General features: G+C 37.6%; 1 protein-coding gene across 1 annotated transcript; it reads left to right on the forward strand.

Moving 5' to 3' along the window:
• Positions 1 to 387: 387 nt before the first annotated feature.
• On the forward strand, positions 388 to 15,209 carry scg3 (secretogranin III). The gene is made up of 12 exons (XM_015342863.2): positions 388 to 876; positions 1,499 to 1,551; positions 2,395 to 2,434; positions 2,572 to 2,793; positions 4,531 to 4,673; positions 5,091 to 5,246; positions 5,757 to 5,943; positions 6,617 to 6,733; positions 9,472 to 9,555; positions 10,253 to 10,363; positions 11,282 to 11,371; positions 14,186 to 15,209. The coding sequence occupies exons 1-12, from the start codon at positions 780 to 782 to the stop codon at positions 14,302 to 14,304; spliced, it is 1,419 nt and encodes a 472-aa protein (XP_015198349.1). The 5' UTR covers positions 388 to 779; the 3' UTR covers positions 14,305 to 15,209.
• The last annotated feature ends 1,509 nt before the right edge of the window (positions 15,210 to 16,718 follow it).

A 16,718-nucleotide genomic window follows, 5' to 3' on the forward strand; every position in this document is an offset into this window, starting at 1 on the left:
TTTTCTTTGCAGTTTAAATCATCTATATCTTAATATAGTGTACTAAGTATATAATTGTATTAAGTAACGCCCACTTCTTCGCTTTTCGTGTATTGCGTATTGTGTATTTAGATTGTGTAGTGTATTTAATATTAATTAATCTTATATTTACTGTATTATATGCCGTTTTATGGATGTTTAAATATTAGCAGTGCGGCAGTATTTCCTAATGTTAAAAAATCACTGAACTTCGAGCACTGTTTGACTATTAAACAGCAAATCTGGGATTCCTATTATCGAAGCTGGGAAAGGCGTTTTCAGGGATGGACTGACGCAGGTTTGGTGGGAGCTGACGCACATGGGCGGATTTTCTCTTTAGTCCACCTCTTCGATTGTCTGTCAGAAGGAGGCAGATCTATTTCTTCTGGGTACCATTCAGCCATTGGCAAGCTAGAGGCTTAGACAGGACTTGTATAACCTGCGAGCCTACCAGCTCATTTCCCTTTAACTAGAGCAGGCGACCTGATTTCAGCACCGCTGGTGCTGAACAGCTCCGCAGAGTGAATTTCAAAACCCGGTTTAGCGCCACCGGAGCTGTGGAGTCTGTGCGCTCAGGCAAAGCGTTACAAAGAAGAGTCACCGAAAAAGCAGTAGATCGAAAACGGGAGCTGGCCCAAGATCAAGAAGATATTCGAGTTGAGTTTAAGGTGTACATTTCTGAATAACCTGGAATAAGAGCACCCCTGGAGTTATTCTCCGGTCCAACCCCGCCAACTATTAACAGCAGCTTCTTTTTCAGAATGGCGTCTAAAAGAATGGTATTTTTCCTCTTTGTTCAGATTTTCTCAGTTTTTCTATACCAGCTCAATGCCTTTCCCACACCTGACGTTACAAGTGGTAAGTAACAGAATAAAAGACGATATTTATTCGCATTTTTCTGGTGTTATTGTTATTTTATTCGTTACACCAAGTAAAAGTGAAAAGGGGGATTATCTTTTATATCCGATTGGTTCATAATCAGTGGATTCAAGATTTAAAATGTAAAATATTAAGCACGTACAGTACCTTGCCGCAAGACTGAAACGGATTAATAAGTAACTATTTTAATGAATGATATAAATGGTAGACACGATCCTATATGAAACTAAAGAGTTTGACTTCCATTTCTTCCTGTAAAGTCGATTGTGTGCTATTTTCATTGCTGTTTAATCCATTGATTGCCTTAATCCGATTATATCACTGCTGTTCCCGTCTGAGAGTTTAGAATGCAGCAATGAACTAAACAAATATTGGAGAAAATTCATAAGAACAGACTACATTGTATGTTAGTCCGCCTTTTTATGACGAGTATTATCGGAAAGGGTTGTGCGAAATTATAAATGGTTATCATTTTCAGATGATGTTTTTGGGACACAGAAGTATATAGTGCGCATTGACATGACTAAATATAATTTATATTATAGCAGCTCATTAAACAACATTTTGTGTGTATTTAAAAATAATCTGATTTCTTTTACAGATAAAGCCGTGTACAATAGACAACTAAGCGAGGAGAGACCACTCCAAGAACAAGTAAGTTGTTTACATTGTGAAAAGCATGAAAATGTCACAGCAAGACATTATATTTTTTTAAAGAGCAGATTATTCTCGATATACACGTGTTGTTCAATGCAAATAATGATATTTCCTATTAAAACAACAGTATACTGATTTATTACGCTGTGTAGATTGATCTGCTGTGTAGATTGATTGGCATACATCATTTGTGATTACTTCCCAAGTAACATTGCATTGACTTGCATGCAATTTCTGACCCAACACAATAATAGGGTACAAGGCTTAGTCTGCCTACCTCTTTAGCTTTGAACCACTAGGCTGTAAAACCCTGCAAAGAGCCATGATACAGACCAAGACACTAAAAGCATTTGTCTTTGTCATCCTTAAAAACTGTCAGAAGCTGCAAGCAAATAGAAAAAATAATGATGGAACTGTTCTATTTCTGTAAACTGATCACAGCCTGGGCTATAGAGATTCACGGATCCATTTTTCAAAAACTGGAGTGCAGTAGGCCAGACTGAGTTGAGTGGTGTTCATCCTCTGAAAAGGGGAAAGATTTTGTAAGATTAAATCGTTTTGAAAGATAATTTCTTCCTATTGCTACCCTTCAACATCGCTTTTCTGTCTGCACCTAACATTTCAAGAAAATAAGATCTAAAAGCTATCTATATGTTTTTGTAGAAAGCTGAAGCAAGGGGGCTTGTTAATACAGAGGGTTAAGAGAATCATCCACATGTTAATGTGGAAAACATGATCCTTTAATAAAACTGCACCGTGTAACAGAGACAGTAGCAGGTCAAATGCTTGATGATATGCAGTGGTGAAATTCATATTTCTTCCCGCTTGTCATTGTAACAGATTGCAGAGGCAGACAGCGTTAGCAAATCAGTGGCGAAAGGTAAGTAGATGGTGCAGATTTATTTTATTTTATGTTTAAGCAGAAATCACATGTGAACATGTCGTACGATCCCTGTATCGGATAAAGTGGTTAGAAAATGGATGGATGTCATATGCTTAATACTTTCTCCACTATAGACAACCAGTCAGCATCGACAGAACCCACTATTGATCCAGACAATGATGACTTCAGTCTGCTTAGGTCCTTGGCTGAAACATCAAAGGATCTAGGCAGCAAGACTCCAAGTTCAAAGTCCATCAATACCCACTACTTTCCTGATGACGCAGATTCAACTAAGAACCGAAGACTCGTGGATGACTATGACTCCACCAAAAATGGAATGGACTACAGATATCAAGGTATGGAATAACATTTTTTGTACAGCCTTATAAAATATTTAGTCTGTGTCCCCGTTAATACCATAGCCATACAGTAGATCTCACTGTGAAGCCAAATGCATTTACCTTGTATATGAGAAGTACTCTGCAACATTTCATGTGGGGCTTGCCTGGTTCTAAATTACAGGAGGAAAGAAAATGTTACCTTTGAGTTGCTTCTCAAGTAAGCTACTGGAATTAAATTTTACCCTTAAGGGATTTAAAGACAGTGCTTAAATATTTTTGTATAGAAGGTTCACATTATCGTGCTTGCTTTTCAGATTTAAGTTAGATCATGCTGGCTAAGAATGGTGGCAAACGTACACAGTGATATGGACAGGATTGTGGGAGAACATGCACTTCATACAGCAGCAACAAAAATAATATTTAGCACAAAGTGTGTGTGTTTAATGTAATGTCCGTTGCTTTAACTTAATGGGGTGAATTAAAAAGTGGGATTCTTAAACCTGCATACCAAGCTCGCATATATTGTGTGACACCAGACATCAGAAGCCTAGTGGCAAGAGGGCAGAAGCAAGAGGTGATTTGAGAAGAAAATGGGATTATCCAAGCACCATCTGTTATTGGTGCTGCGTGCAGACTTGACGCACCCAGACTAAGAACTGTTTATTTCTCTGGAAACATGAAAAGCATGGTGTGGCTCAAGAGCAACTCACACCTGTCCATTTCCTAAGCACACTGCCACACCTCCAGTGTGTGGAAAATTACCTCCAGTCCAAGCAATTTAATTGCCCCAGCTTTAGAAACTTAAGATATTATTACTGTTAGTGGTAGATATACGCTCCCCAGCAAATGTAATGTACAATTCACATTCTTACGGGTTTCCCTTACAGTAAACTGGTCTCCATTTATTAACAAGCATTTTATTCAGTATAAGCAGCAAGATATATAAATTAAAGACGGCAGAGCTTTTAAGCTGTTTTTTACATGTTTCTGTAAACTTTAGATTTATGTGGAACCAAAGAACGTGTGAGCAAATACACCACTACTGTAGATAACAAAGGAATATTTAAAAACACTTTTTTCAGGTAGCTTCATTAGGAATGGCCAGCAAGGCTGTAAAGAACCACACCAGTGATGATGTAAAGTCAGCAACCAGAAAACGGTTTCTGCTGAGCATGTCTCTTTGTGCTTATCAGCTTGCCTTGACCTTGTGCTTATTGAGTGGCTTGTGTCGTGTTGCTGATGCCACACATATGGTGCAAGCTTTATTTCAGAGAATGCAGCAGCATGCTAAATATTTTTTACCAGTGGCTATCAGAGATATACAAGAGATATACTGAAAGTATCAAGAGCAATAAAAATCACAGCTTAAAGAGTTTTATTGTCCTATTATGACAACGCTTCATTTCTGTAGTGAGCAATTGTTTTTATCTCACTTGTGTTTGAGAGATTATAAGAGATGTTCAATAATGACTTTTATCCATGACTTTTATAAATGTATGTGCTGAAATCAAATTTCAAATTTCTGTAAGAGATATTTCATTATGGCTAACAACATTTTGCACCTCAGAGACATCAGTGAGATTGGGAGTCAGAGCCTGAAAAGTGCATTCTCCATAAGGCATATCTTTAATATTCTAGTTTCCAATGACTACATACATATGTAGTAAAGATAAGTTGAAATGCTACAAAAAGTAGTCAGATGACAAAATTAATCTGCATCTACTAAAGATTTGGAGGCTTCCTTGCTTACAGATGACCCAGATGGACTCCATCAGTTGGATGGCACTCCTCTGACAGCTGAAGACATTGTCCAGAAAATAGCCACCAGGATATATGAGGAAGATGACAGAGGAGTTTTTGACAGAATTGTTTCCAAACTGTTAAACCTGGGATTGGTATGACTTTTTTTAAACAGCCCATATAAAATGTATCTGAAAGTATTACACATGTAAAATACATACATCTATTATGTTCCATAATCCTATATAGTTTTTATGAATTAAGGATTCAAACAATTATCTTTAATTAATGCTAGCAGCCTTTGGGATGTTTAATTCTTTTGTTTATATATATATAAAAAAAAACTTTTGTTAATCATTGTAGTAAATATTGCACAGAAAAAGATTGTTCAAGAAGAAAACAAAACCCAAACCTGTTTATGTTTAGAATGTGTAAAACATCAGACCTCCTATTCAAAAGAGTATACATTTAAATTAGCATAACTAAAGACAGTAATAAAAATGACCAAAATTCAAATAGTAATACAATTACCAATTCAGATTCTTCTAACACAAACGAAACCCTTGCTACAGATCACAGAAAGCCAGGCAGATACACTGGAATATGAAGTGGCAGAAGCCCTGCAGCAACTGATAGCAAATCAAGTGAAAAACAATGAGATTGAAGACACCAGCATGGACTACCCTGCCTCCAGTACCGAAGACCCAGGAGAAAAGCAAGAGAAATCAGTATGTCTTGGTCCCTGAATGTCTGCAGAGGAAACAAAAACTTTCTGTATAATGTATAAAACTTTAACTATATAATATGGACAGATAACTTAAATCTCTATTTTATGTGTTTAATTTCAATTTTAAATATGTGTTCACGGTCATTTTTTTACATGCATCAAAACAGCTGTTGGATCACTGTAGAACTGAGTTAAAGCTCTATCATCCTTATAAAAACACACCCTGAAAAGATATTCACAACAAATAATGTTACTATACTCAGGAGAATAGAACTTTATGGATGACTAAACATGGACAATAGCTTTCTTCTTCATTCAGCTTTAAAACCATACGAAACAGTTGTGTGGGATATTGATCTGTTGGGAAATCACAATAGCAGTTACCAGAAATGCCTGATTGCATGACTCAGCTGTGCCAACAAATGAGGAGTAAGATTATCTTTGCGATGTATGAATCAACCTTGAAAAAGGAAATTCAACAATTGACTTTAGACTCTCTTTCCCATCTCAGGTATCTGAGAAGGCCAGCAGGAGGTATGAGGATCAGCATGTGAGTGAGGACGTTGATGACACAGTGGACAACACATGGGCACCTCCCAATGAGGCAGACCAAAGGAACGAGCTGTCTCCCGAGGACAGTCTCCAGGACCTGCAGTACTTCCCCAACTTCTACAACCTTCTGAAGAGCCTCAATTCAGGTTAGATGGCAAATAACTGTCAGACCATTTCCAGAGCTGACATTTCGGTTGTATGTTAACATAAAGGCAGCCTTTGTTTTGGTTAACTGCGACTTGTTCGTTAAATCTTTCAGATGAGACGTTAAACCACGGTTCTGACTAGTTCATTAAAGTAGCAGTCCCTACTGCTATCCCTACCTTCTACTACCTGACTACTACTATCATCAAAAATCCTGTGACACTGTCTCTAAAAGTAGAGGTGTTAACCCTGGAGTCCGAGTTAATTTTAACTCTCACAATCTGGCCTCCAGTGGGTGAAGCATTTAATTTCTCTAGTTGATATCCTGGGACTGCTAGCACATAATGACTGTCCACGTTCAGCAGTGAAGATTGTCCCTATACAGTATATATGTAAATTTCTCAGGGAAAAATCATGATATTTAAATACCGAATAATTTTCTAATAAAAAGAACAGAGACAAATGGAGGAATACATCAGATTTTAATGCAATGTATCTCATGTGCATAAAATGGTAAATACTTTTTATTACATCCTGTACATCCTGCTTTGTAAGGGGGGGAAGCTCACATTCAGGAACATCCGCCCAGAACACACAAAATGAATTTGGCACATCCTTCCCAGCTGTATCCAATTCACAAAATGAAAAATGAAATTGACTTTTCCCTTTTTCCAGAACAAGATGCAAAGGAAAAAGAAACTCTGATCACCATAATGAAAACACTGATTGACTTTGTGAAGATGATGGTCAAGTATGGCACAATCACGCCCGAGGAAGGAGTGTCTTATTTGGGTAAGGATGAGTGTATTTTCAAACTGAAGATCAACCAACTCATTGTAAGGATTTCCAGGGCAAAGGTGCATCTTACTGACGTCTGGTTAAAAGGGTGTGGTGTGCTGTGGCAGAGATTGAGATTCCTTCATGTGGAATTAGATCGCAATGAGCTCCATTTCACCTGCATGATTTTATATGATTCCTGAAGCGTTTTCGTTAGCGTGACTGATTTTAAATTACATGCTGCCATGTGCTGATGTAGGAGGTTATTTTTTGCATGCTGTCTGAGTGCTGGGGAAGCAGATCTACATTATCTCCTGTAGTCAGGGACCTTGCCTTATCTTGTTGGTGCAGTTAGCTGTTGTACTGCTTGAAATGATTAGCTCCAGGGAGGCTGTCTTTTCAAGTGGAAAGATCTGTTTACACCCTGGATGCCTGCTCTTGCCACACTGACTAGTCATTGTATTTCCTGTTTTAAAGGCAAGCTTTAAAAATAGCTTTTCAATAGTGAAGGCCTGGCATCTGTTTCTGTTTTAATTTTGCACTAAACCAAATACAAAAAACATTTTTTACAAAAAAAAAAACTTTTTTAACACACCTTTAAATTTCAACATTTTAAGAAGTTGTTAAGTTTATTTTCCTTTATTATTTGCAATCTTAAACTGCATCATTCGGGCTTTGAAGTCCTTCAGCTTATTCACAGCTGCTTGTGATGTTAATGCCTGGGGTTTGTCAGATTATTTGGTGTTTTTTTCCACAGAAGTAGGTTCAATTTAATCTCCCCTCGTCATTATTTTTGCTGGTCTTTATTCTTCAGAAATTAGTCTCACTGTGCTGTTGTTTTTATTCCCTGTCCTTTGTATAAATATCTTTCTTTTCTGTGATGCTTATCAGTTGATTATTCGTCTTTTATTTTACACTAAATACAAATGAAATATTGTAGTTTTACACACCACCATATATTGGAACACACATTGGCCAGTTCATAATACAGCTATTGTGTTGGCTAAACTTACTCTACTAGAAAATGACACATAAGAAGTCTCCTTGATTAATATTCTAGTGTTTACGTGATGTGTGTTTTAGACACAGTTACAGAAGCCAATGACATTTGTGCCTCATTATCGCTTCATAAATCCTGAATGGTCATTATGATCGGTCTTGTCAGGTGGTTTAGAGATGATAAATGTCTCTGAGTCTGACCTTCATCTCCTCAGGCAAGGGCAGGAAACAACGATGCCAACTGCTCAGTTTAAAAAAAACTTTTGACGGTAAAAGGTTCCCATTAAATATTTACCTCTTCTGTTTCCAAAAATAAAAAGCTTTTCCCAAACATCTGAAAAGTACAATTTAAGAAGAAAGGGAATAAGATTACATTTGTTTTCTCAAAAATCAAATATAAAAGAAGTGACTGAAGCCGTTGACGTGGTAAGGTGTGCCTCACAGACAGTTAGAGCTCCAGGATAGAGGGTGCTCGTACAGAGATTTCCATGCTCTACAAACATGCTGAATTTTGAATTCTGAGCAGGAGTAGGCAACTCTGAAAAAGCTATTAACGCCTTTCAGTGCCAAGATGTACAACATTAGTGTGCACAGCCAGCAGTGTCACATTTACAGTACATGGACCATCCACCTGACGACATGAGCTGGGTGTCCTGCAGCAGAGCTACTGGGGGGGGGTTGTGTTCTTCTAGAGACTATAACCATCTTCTTACTATTTGAATAATGTCTATAAATTAGGGTGATGCAATCCCAGCACATGCTACAAACAACTGCACCTAGTGCCTTTTAAATATATACATGGGCTCAACCATTTCAAAGTGCAAGAGAATCACTACTTCTTTTCTTTTGTTTGTGGGGAAGGTAGCTAATGAAGCCATGGACCTATAAACTGTAAACAGACTGTTGATTCAGTTTGATTTGCGTAAGATGGAAGTTTCCATGGTAACCTCTATGGCAGAATATGATGGTCCAAAGGAAACCATCAGATAAGGTTGTATGTTGCCTGGTAACTGATGCTTTGCTTGTTCCTTTATGATCCCATGTTTAAGATGACTCATCTATTGCAAGACTCGTGCTTCAAGAAGATCATCCTCAAGGGAGCAACAATAATTCCTGGGAGAACCGCAGTTAGTTAAGGATTATGAATGGTAGAGTTCAGTTAGACTTCGTTGCTTCATGTTTAAGGAAGCAAGCAGCCCATTGCTGAGTGGCTCTGATAGCGACAAGGCTTTATTTAGGATGAGCATGGTCCCAACATAACATTGAACAACTGAACATTTGGGTTGATTGCACTGTTCAAAGAAATCCATTCTGAATATGTTTTCCGCACCACAACATTGGTGGTAAAAAAGGAGGCTGTTCAAACTGTGTCAAGGGTATACACAAGCACGTAGAAATACCTGGAGCTGAGGAATGAGAGGACAATGGTGTCACTTTGCATGGTTCTCTGGAGGGCTTTTCGGAAAAGTCTTATTCAAGAACTACACTGAACTGCTCTATGACCCTACAGATTATTAGACTTGGGTTATTAGACAACTCCTCTCTGCAAATCCTGCAGGTTTCCGGTTTTCATTCCATTCTGATTAATAGAAGGCTTTATCAGTTGCTCGTGGAACTCTGTTAGTTTTGTAATAGTTGGATATTTGTGAGTAAACACATGACCACATGAGCAAAACTCCAACTCAAACTTTCATGTGAAAAGAAGAAAACATAAAGTGATCAATACATATAAATGGTTTTCCTTTGTTTTTCAGAAAATCTTGATGCCATGATCGCCCTACAAACTAAGAATAAACTAGGCAAGTCGCTGGTGACATCAGACATCAGAGCACCGACAGGTAAACGGGATGAGCTTCAGCCCTTTGAGTAGGCAGTTGGTAAAGGTTGTTTATTGATTCAAGTTTTCATCATTGGGATTGAAGAAGGTAGTTCCACTTCTTCCTTTTATTGCACTGAAAAATATTAATTTGCCCCTGGAAACTGGATTCCTATCCAGAGTAAGGATAAGCAGAGTAACTAAGCAAATGGTGGAAAGTACATCACTCAAGGTACAACAGCAGTGTCTGCAGCCTGGACCCACAACCCTACAGTTATGAATTCAGCCGTACTATGCTACACCACTCCCATTAAACCTTAAGCTCTGAATTTGTTGAGACACAGAATAACTAAAACTAGAATTAAGCATGTATATCTACATAATTTTGTTCCCTCTTCATAAATCATAAAACACTTATGTATGTTCTATTCTTTTTCTTCTTTTTCTGAATCTATAGTTTGGTTAGAAGTAAAATAATTGTAAAATATTAAGAGAACAGATAAGAATCGACTAAATTTTAATGTGTGATGTACTGTATATTGGTTACATATGTATTATAAAAGGATTGTTATGTAATGTCATCTGCATTTAAAATGGTATTATCTGTTCTCTAAAATAAACCCTTTAAAAAAGAAAGATGCCTAAAACAAGTTCTGATAACATCGTTGTTCTAGCAGCATTCTGATGCTGAGTGTTGTGTTTTTGTATGCCTGTGTTAGACAAGACCAGCGAGGAGGAAGACAACACCAAGGAGGAAGTGGCCAAAATGGAGAAGGAATATGAATCTCTCAAGGACTCAACAAAGGAGGAGCAGGCTGTGCCAGAGTCAGGTAAGCACTGTTTTTTTCCCTGTCCAAGCACCCAAAGGCATTATTAAAAGATACAGATATTGATTCTGATCACAACAAACACAAGAGTATTTTAGGATATAGATAATCAGTGCGCCTGTTAGCAAAGAGCTACTCAAGGAACGTTATTTGGGTCAGAACTTTGTTTTTCGAAAATGTTAGTAGTCTTCAAGCCAGCTAAAGCCACATTGTTGCAGTGCTGCAGAATTCATTACATGTGATAGCCCCACAGGGAGCAAGGCACGGTGAACTAAATCCATCTGCAACATCATCAGAGCGGAACCAGGCCATTTCAATAACACTTAGAGGTAAAGCAATGAGGACACCTGCCATCGCATTACTTTCTTTTCATCACTAAGCTAATCTAATTCCGCGGAAAATGGAAGAAAATCATCCTGGTATACAAAATACCCATGTTGATTCTTGTCTTTTCGCAAACAATGGAAAAATAAGGGATTAGGGATTATATTTAATTAGGTGTATTCCTCAAACAGCCAATGTAATTGGTAACACAGTGATCTGACTTTTAGCTCTTCACTGCCTGTGAAGAACTCACCTTGATTAAAATCAAAGCTTTCAGTGCAATCTGCTTGCATTGACACGCACAGACCAAAAAGACCGAAATGAAATACTATTGAGAGTAAAAAACACAAATTACAGAAATAATCCAAACTATTGTACATTTTTCTCTATATACATACAGTAAGTGTACTGTAGCCACAGTACTGCAGATGAGAGCAAAAATTCCTGTTTGGTCCCTTGCTGCAGGAACTGCGGTTTCATGCTACTGTACAATAAACAGACTTGAAAAAGGATGCTGCCTGCGACTGTAATTGAATCTACTTAACTGAAAGAGGCACATCCATCTGAGCTGACACTAGAGATCTTTTCCTTTCACAGGCTCTTCGGGGAAGACAGAAACCTATTTGGAGGCAATCAGAAAGAATATTGAGTGGCTGAAAAAGCATAACAAACAGGGCAACAAGGAAGGTAAGCAATTAGCATCATTCCTGCAAACTGAAGAGCAAAAGGCAGTGTGCCGCATGTATTACACTGTTTACACTTCTACGAGACCAGGGCTGTTTCTTTGTGTTGTAATTATGCTGGTCTAGCTTTATACAGCCTGATTATTCACGGCAAGGTTTGATCTGTTCAGTCTGAGTAAGGTATCTTCAGGACAAAAATATTCAATCATTTAAAAACAACTGCTATAGAAAGCTGCATTGATATCTTGTAGCCAGATCTCACAAGCTAATCAGGGGTGGCTCTGATCAATACGGAGATGAGTGACCTCTGTGGAAAACCGGATTGCTGCTGCAAGCGGATGCTTATGGACCAGTAGGTGGTGCTCTTCTCTCTGAACCCAAGTTCCCAACAAATAGACAAAGGGGACACAGTGCTTTAGGAGGTAGATGTCCTTCAGCAGAGACAAAATCAAGTCCATAACTTGGAGTTACTTGGCCATTAAACATCCCATGACATTATTCACAACAGTTAACCTCGGTGTCCTTATGTTTACATAATTACACCAGTGTTGAAACAACATACTGCTAATCCCTTTCCCTTTAAATTTGGACAGTTTTCACACCAGTGCAACTGGCCTGAAGATAGAAAAGCCTGTGGAGATTGAGGCACTGCAGTGAAAGTCTGTCTTTAAACAATAACTGTCTTTTATACCTTGCAGATATTAAAGACCTCCTGCAAATCCGTTATCATTCATCCAATGCTGCCTGCAATGCGATAGTAGTAATTCTCCACATCTCAATTTGTTAATAATTTTTAATAATTTACATTTGTTCTGTTTAAAGAGATTTGAGTTTTGAATAGAGCTCATGCATAATATTAACCTTAGTCTTTAATGACATTCTATGTAATTTACTGTGCAGCATAGGATCACACAACACATAGGACATTACAGCAAGCGACTAAAGATCTCAAAATAACCAAATTAAAGACCCTTTTGTTTGGGAAAAATTTGCAATTGAAATAAGTGTTCAGGAGGAGTGGAAACAGCTACAGTAGTTTACTCAGAAGCACCATGAATATTTATCAGTGACTTGATGAGCTTGCCATAATTACAGAGTAACAAGCTTTCTTCATTTTTTTAATAGAGCTTATTCATTCCTTTCCTCATACCTGCAATTTGCATTAATCTTCTCTACCTGCATCTGCCTTCACTATTCTCTCCACTGTTGTGTTGGACCTACCCTCCCTATAAATTCAGAGGCCTCCAGCATGTCTGTTACTTCTTTAATTACTTTTTATGGAAATTTACTGAGTCCATTTTCATAAACATGCACCGTGAAGTTTAAACCTGTTTTAATGGAAGAATTGCTTACTCATCATGAATGTCTTATGAGCCAAATATTGTTTGCATTCAAATGCACATGAAGCGCATGCACTGGCAAACATAACTCCCTGAACTTGGTATGGTATCTACGGTATTTAAAAGCACAGGTATCTCCAGGCAAAAATCACATCTGCATCGGTGTCGCCCACAATGTGTTAAGCTGATTTGAACATCCAAAGCCCCTAGTTATTAATAATGATGCATTGGAATCGGCACCAGACTATTTTTACATCAAAGCAGTGTAAAATTAAAAAGAATGAGACAACAGGTTGAAAGAGATAGCTGCCTGAGCACCAGAGACAACCCTCTTAATCAGAGCTGTAGGGTATCTAAGCAAAAGCAGGTTCCTTTTCACAATAGCAAAATACTCTCTTGCTCTTAGTTTACATTCTATTTCAAATGTTAAAACTAAATGGTGTTTAAGATTCCTGTTTCATTACCATTGATCAGTCCCAGAGGCAAGCAAAGCATTAGGGCACTCAGGAAAAATGTTCGGAGAAAGACAGCTCTTCGCTTGGGTATTGATTGAAATAGAAGAGAAGAAAATTGGATATCACGATACCGAAGTGTCCAGTCAGAGGTGTTTTATCTGTTATAATTTAGCACTGGATTTCGTGCCTGAAATTCACATCCGTTTTTATTGTCATTTTACTTCTCTCTCATCCACCCCATTATTCCACAGCTGGTGTGACACAGAATCTTTCCCACACAAATGAGACACAGGAAAACAAGAACGAGTATGAGGGCCAATTAAAAGAACCCTAATTAAAGAAGAATATTCATCAGGATTCTGTCAAGCTGCCTTCCAATAGTTGAATTCACAACATTTACTTTCTTCAGTAATTTCAGAACTGAATAATAACTGCAATGTTACATGTTATTTTTGTTCATTTCTAATTGAATATCTTGAGTAAGGTCATGTAAAGGCAATGTAAGGTGGCAATATTAAGGAAAAAAGCTGTTTCTGTTCCCATAGACGTAAACAGAGCATGCCAGCATAACACAAAAGATCAGGTGAAACAGCTAAGGCCCCCTTCACTCCATATTCTTCCTCATTGCCCTTGCTCTCAGAATGAGAGTCCCTCCCTAAGCCAGGTTTAAGACAGGTATGCATGAGCAATTAACATTTGCTGGGCTGAAGTTTTTGCCTCTTTATTGCCGTTTAGATCTTTGACTTTACTGTGGAACAAAATAATAAGAAATGGTCTTGATTGGGAGTGGCACAATGGCACAGTGGTTAGCTGTGTTCAATTACCTGGGGATCCATTTCTAATTCCTGTGTGTAGCCTGTGAGGGACTGGCATCCCATCCAGGGTGTATCCCACATTTCACCCATTCCTTGCTGGAATAGGCTCTGGCTTCTTGCTGACCCTGTTTTGGATAAAGCAGTTAGAAAATGGAAGGATGGATGGTCTGGTTGGAATGAAGCCCTTGTCTTGTCTCGCCTCTTCCAGATTATGATCTGTCAAAGCTGAGAGACTTCATGGACCAGCAAGTGGATTCTTACATCGACAAGGGCATCCTGGAGAAAGATGAGGGCGAGATCATCAAGCGGATCTACAGCAGCCTGTAGACTCCAGACAGAAACAACTGAAAATATTCAAATATACAATTTAAAATAATATAATCTATTAAAATTAGGCAAATGTATTGCAGCTCTCACTTCCAGTCAGCTGGCTGGTGCCCCAAAAACCCACCTGAAACTAAATTGGGAAATACTGCAATAACTACACAGTTGGTCATGTACACTATGTCCCAAAAGCAATATCCTCTAATAGCGATAGAAAGCATTTTTTACAAAGCTTCCACAATGGTACTGCTGAATAACAAAAAGCACCCACCTAATCTCCTGTCTGCAAATTGCTGTGTGCACAACAGGGAATTGTTATGGTACAATCTGGAGTCACAACGAAATGGCTGTTGTGTATATGATTTTGTAAAAGAGATTAAAGCTACAGTACAAGCTGGAAGTGAAAGAGTTGCAAAATGCTTGAATAGACAATAGAAGGCAAATCCTATCTTTTGCTGATCCTTTTGTGCAATCAATTACTCATTTACTAAAAAAAAAGAAAACACTAAATGTAATCTGTCTGGAGAATGTACCTTCACAACCCTTTCCAGCATCAGCGTGAAACATACTGTACTATGGCTTTTAATTCTGCCAAAAAATAATTTTGTGTTCTGTCCAGTGTCATTTAACATATCTTCGTTATGTTATTTGTTTCTGTAAAACTCACTAGTTCAGGGAAACATCTTTTTGAGTCCCCAGTGGACCTTCTTTGTCAATCGTTATAATTGTGACTTATGTTGTGTCCTTTTTTCCATTCTGCATGTTAAAAGAACATGAAACAAACAAGAAAGCATTGCACCCTGATGTCGTGTGAGTAAATGCAACTGAAGTATTTTTAAGTGTAAATATTTGTGAATTTTTTCAAAATACTGTAAAAGTAATTAAAAACTTTGCCTTTCTTTAATGAAGTAGCTGGGTACAGTTGTAAAGCATTTCCTATCTATAATTTCACAACTCTAGCTCTGTTTGGTAAATCAAAAAAATGCATTTGAAGCACCTATATCTAAAATATAATTATTTTACCTTCATCTACTACAGAATCAGCCAGCAGTTATTGATTACACTTGAAATGTTCAAGTCAGCCTTGCAGAGATTGGCTCTTCCAGGATGCTGCTATTTGATTTTGAAGTCATCATTAAAAGCCTGGATTTTGCTTATTCAGTACTTTTATATATATATTTGTATAGAACACATAAATGCCCTCAAAATATTTTCAAAATTTTAAAAATCTAGGTTTTAAAAAGGTGTACCTAAAGCCAGGTATTAAAACAGCCTGTGGTGAGGGAGTTTCATATATAAATGATGGTCCAGCCACAGTTTGAAGTCCAGGAATGACAAATAGGAATAGTTGGTGTTAGTACAATATATCCAATTAGTTTAAAACAAATCAGAAATTAATTCATATCAAAAACTTTTTTCTCTGATTTAACTTCATGTAACACAATGACAAGTTCCCCCTCCAGTACTCAGTATTACATATGGAACTGGATAAGCTTTGTTGTAAATATGAAAGCAAAACAAAATTACATCATTCAAAATGATAGTAACCTATGAAGATGATTCACAATTTGCAAATGAGAATTCAAATGTATTCCACGCATGTACTTATGCTGTATGTGCATGAGCAGGTAGCTTTGTCAAAATAACTAGACAAATTACAGCTTTCCACCCCTTTCATTTGACAAGACCAATTTAACCACAAGGAAGAGGAAAAAGGAGTTACAAAGCATATCAGTTCTATTTGGACAGGTAACTTGAAAAATAATCAAAAATATTATAGATAAGATCTTACAATAATTGCCAAGACATTTATTATATTTTTCAACTGATAGCACGTGTATAATTAACAATGGATGCTAACAGAATAAATATGTATCAAATGAGAACATAAGGAAAATAAGACAAGCTGGCTGGTTTCAATGCAGACAGAGCAAGAAAAATATTTTTTTTGTGATTTAATGAGATGCAGAAGAAAGTTATAATTTAACTGCTTTAGAATATTTTAACTGCTTCATACCTTTCAATGTACATTATTAACAGATGCAAAGGAACAAGTAATAGGTTTATTCCATGCTGAAAAAAAGAAGAAAGAGAACACAACGTTTCGGCCGTGGAGCCTTCTTCAGGTGTGAGAGAGACAGGGCAGTAGGCAAAGGTAAAGTAGCGGGAGAACAAAGGTTGGGAGGGAGGAGGAGTGAGAGGCGGGAGCAGGGGACAGAAAGAGAGGCCAATCAAGAGGTGTGAAGTCAGAATGGGTGCAGAGAGGTGTGAAATGAAACTTCCAATGAATGGAGAAAATTTAAAAGAACAGTAGTCTGTCGTTAAGAGAAGGGAGAATGTGTGATCCTAGCTGCAGAATAATTTTAGTTTCGATGGTCTTTCCGATGTATGAGTTCGGAAAACCGTCTTTGAGAACA

This window comes from Lepisosteus oculatus, chromosome 5 (assembly GCF_040954835.1).
Source record: "Lepisosteus oculatus isolate fLepOcu1 chromosome 5, fLepOcu1.hap2, whole genome shotgun sequence".
NCBI classification, from domain to species: Eukaryota; Metazoa; Chordata; class Actinopteri; order Semionotiformes; family Lepisosteidae; genus Lepisosteus; species Lepisosteus oculatus.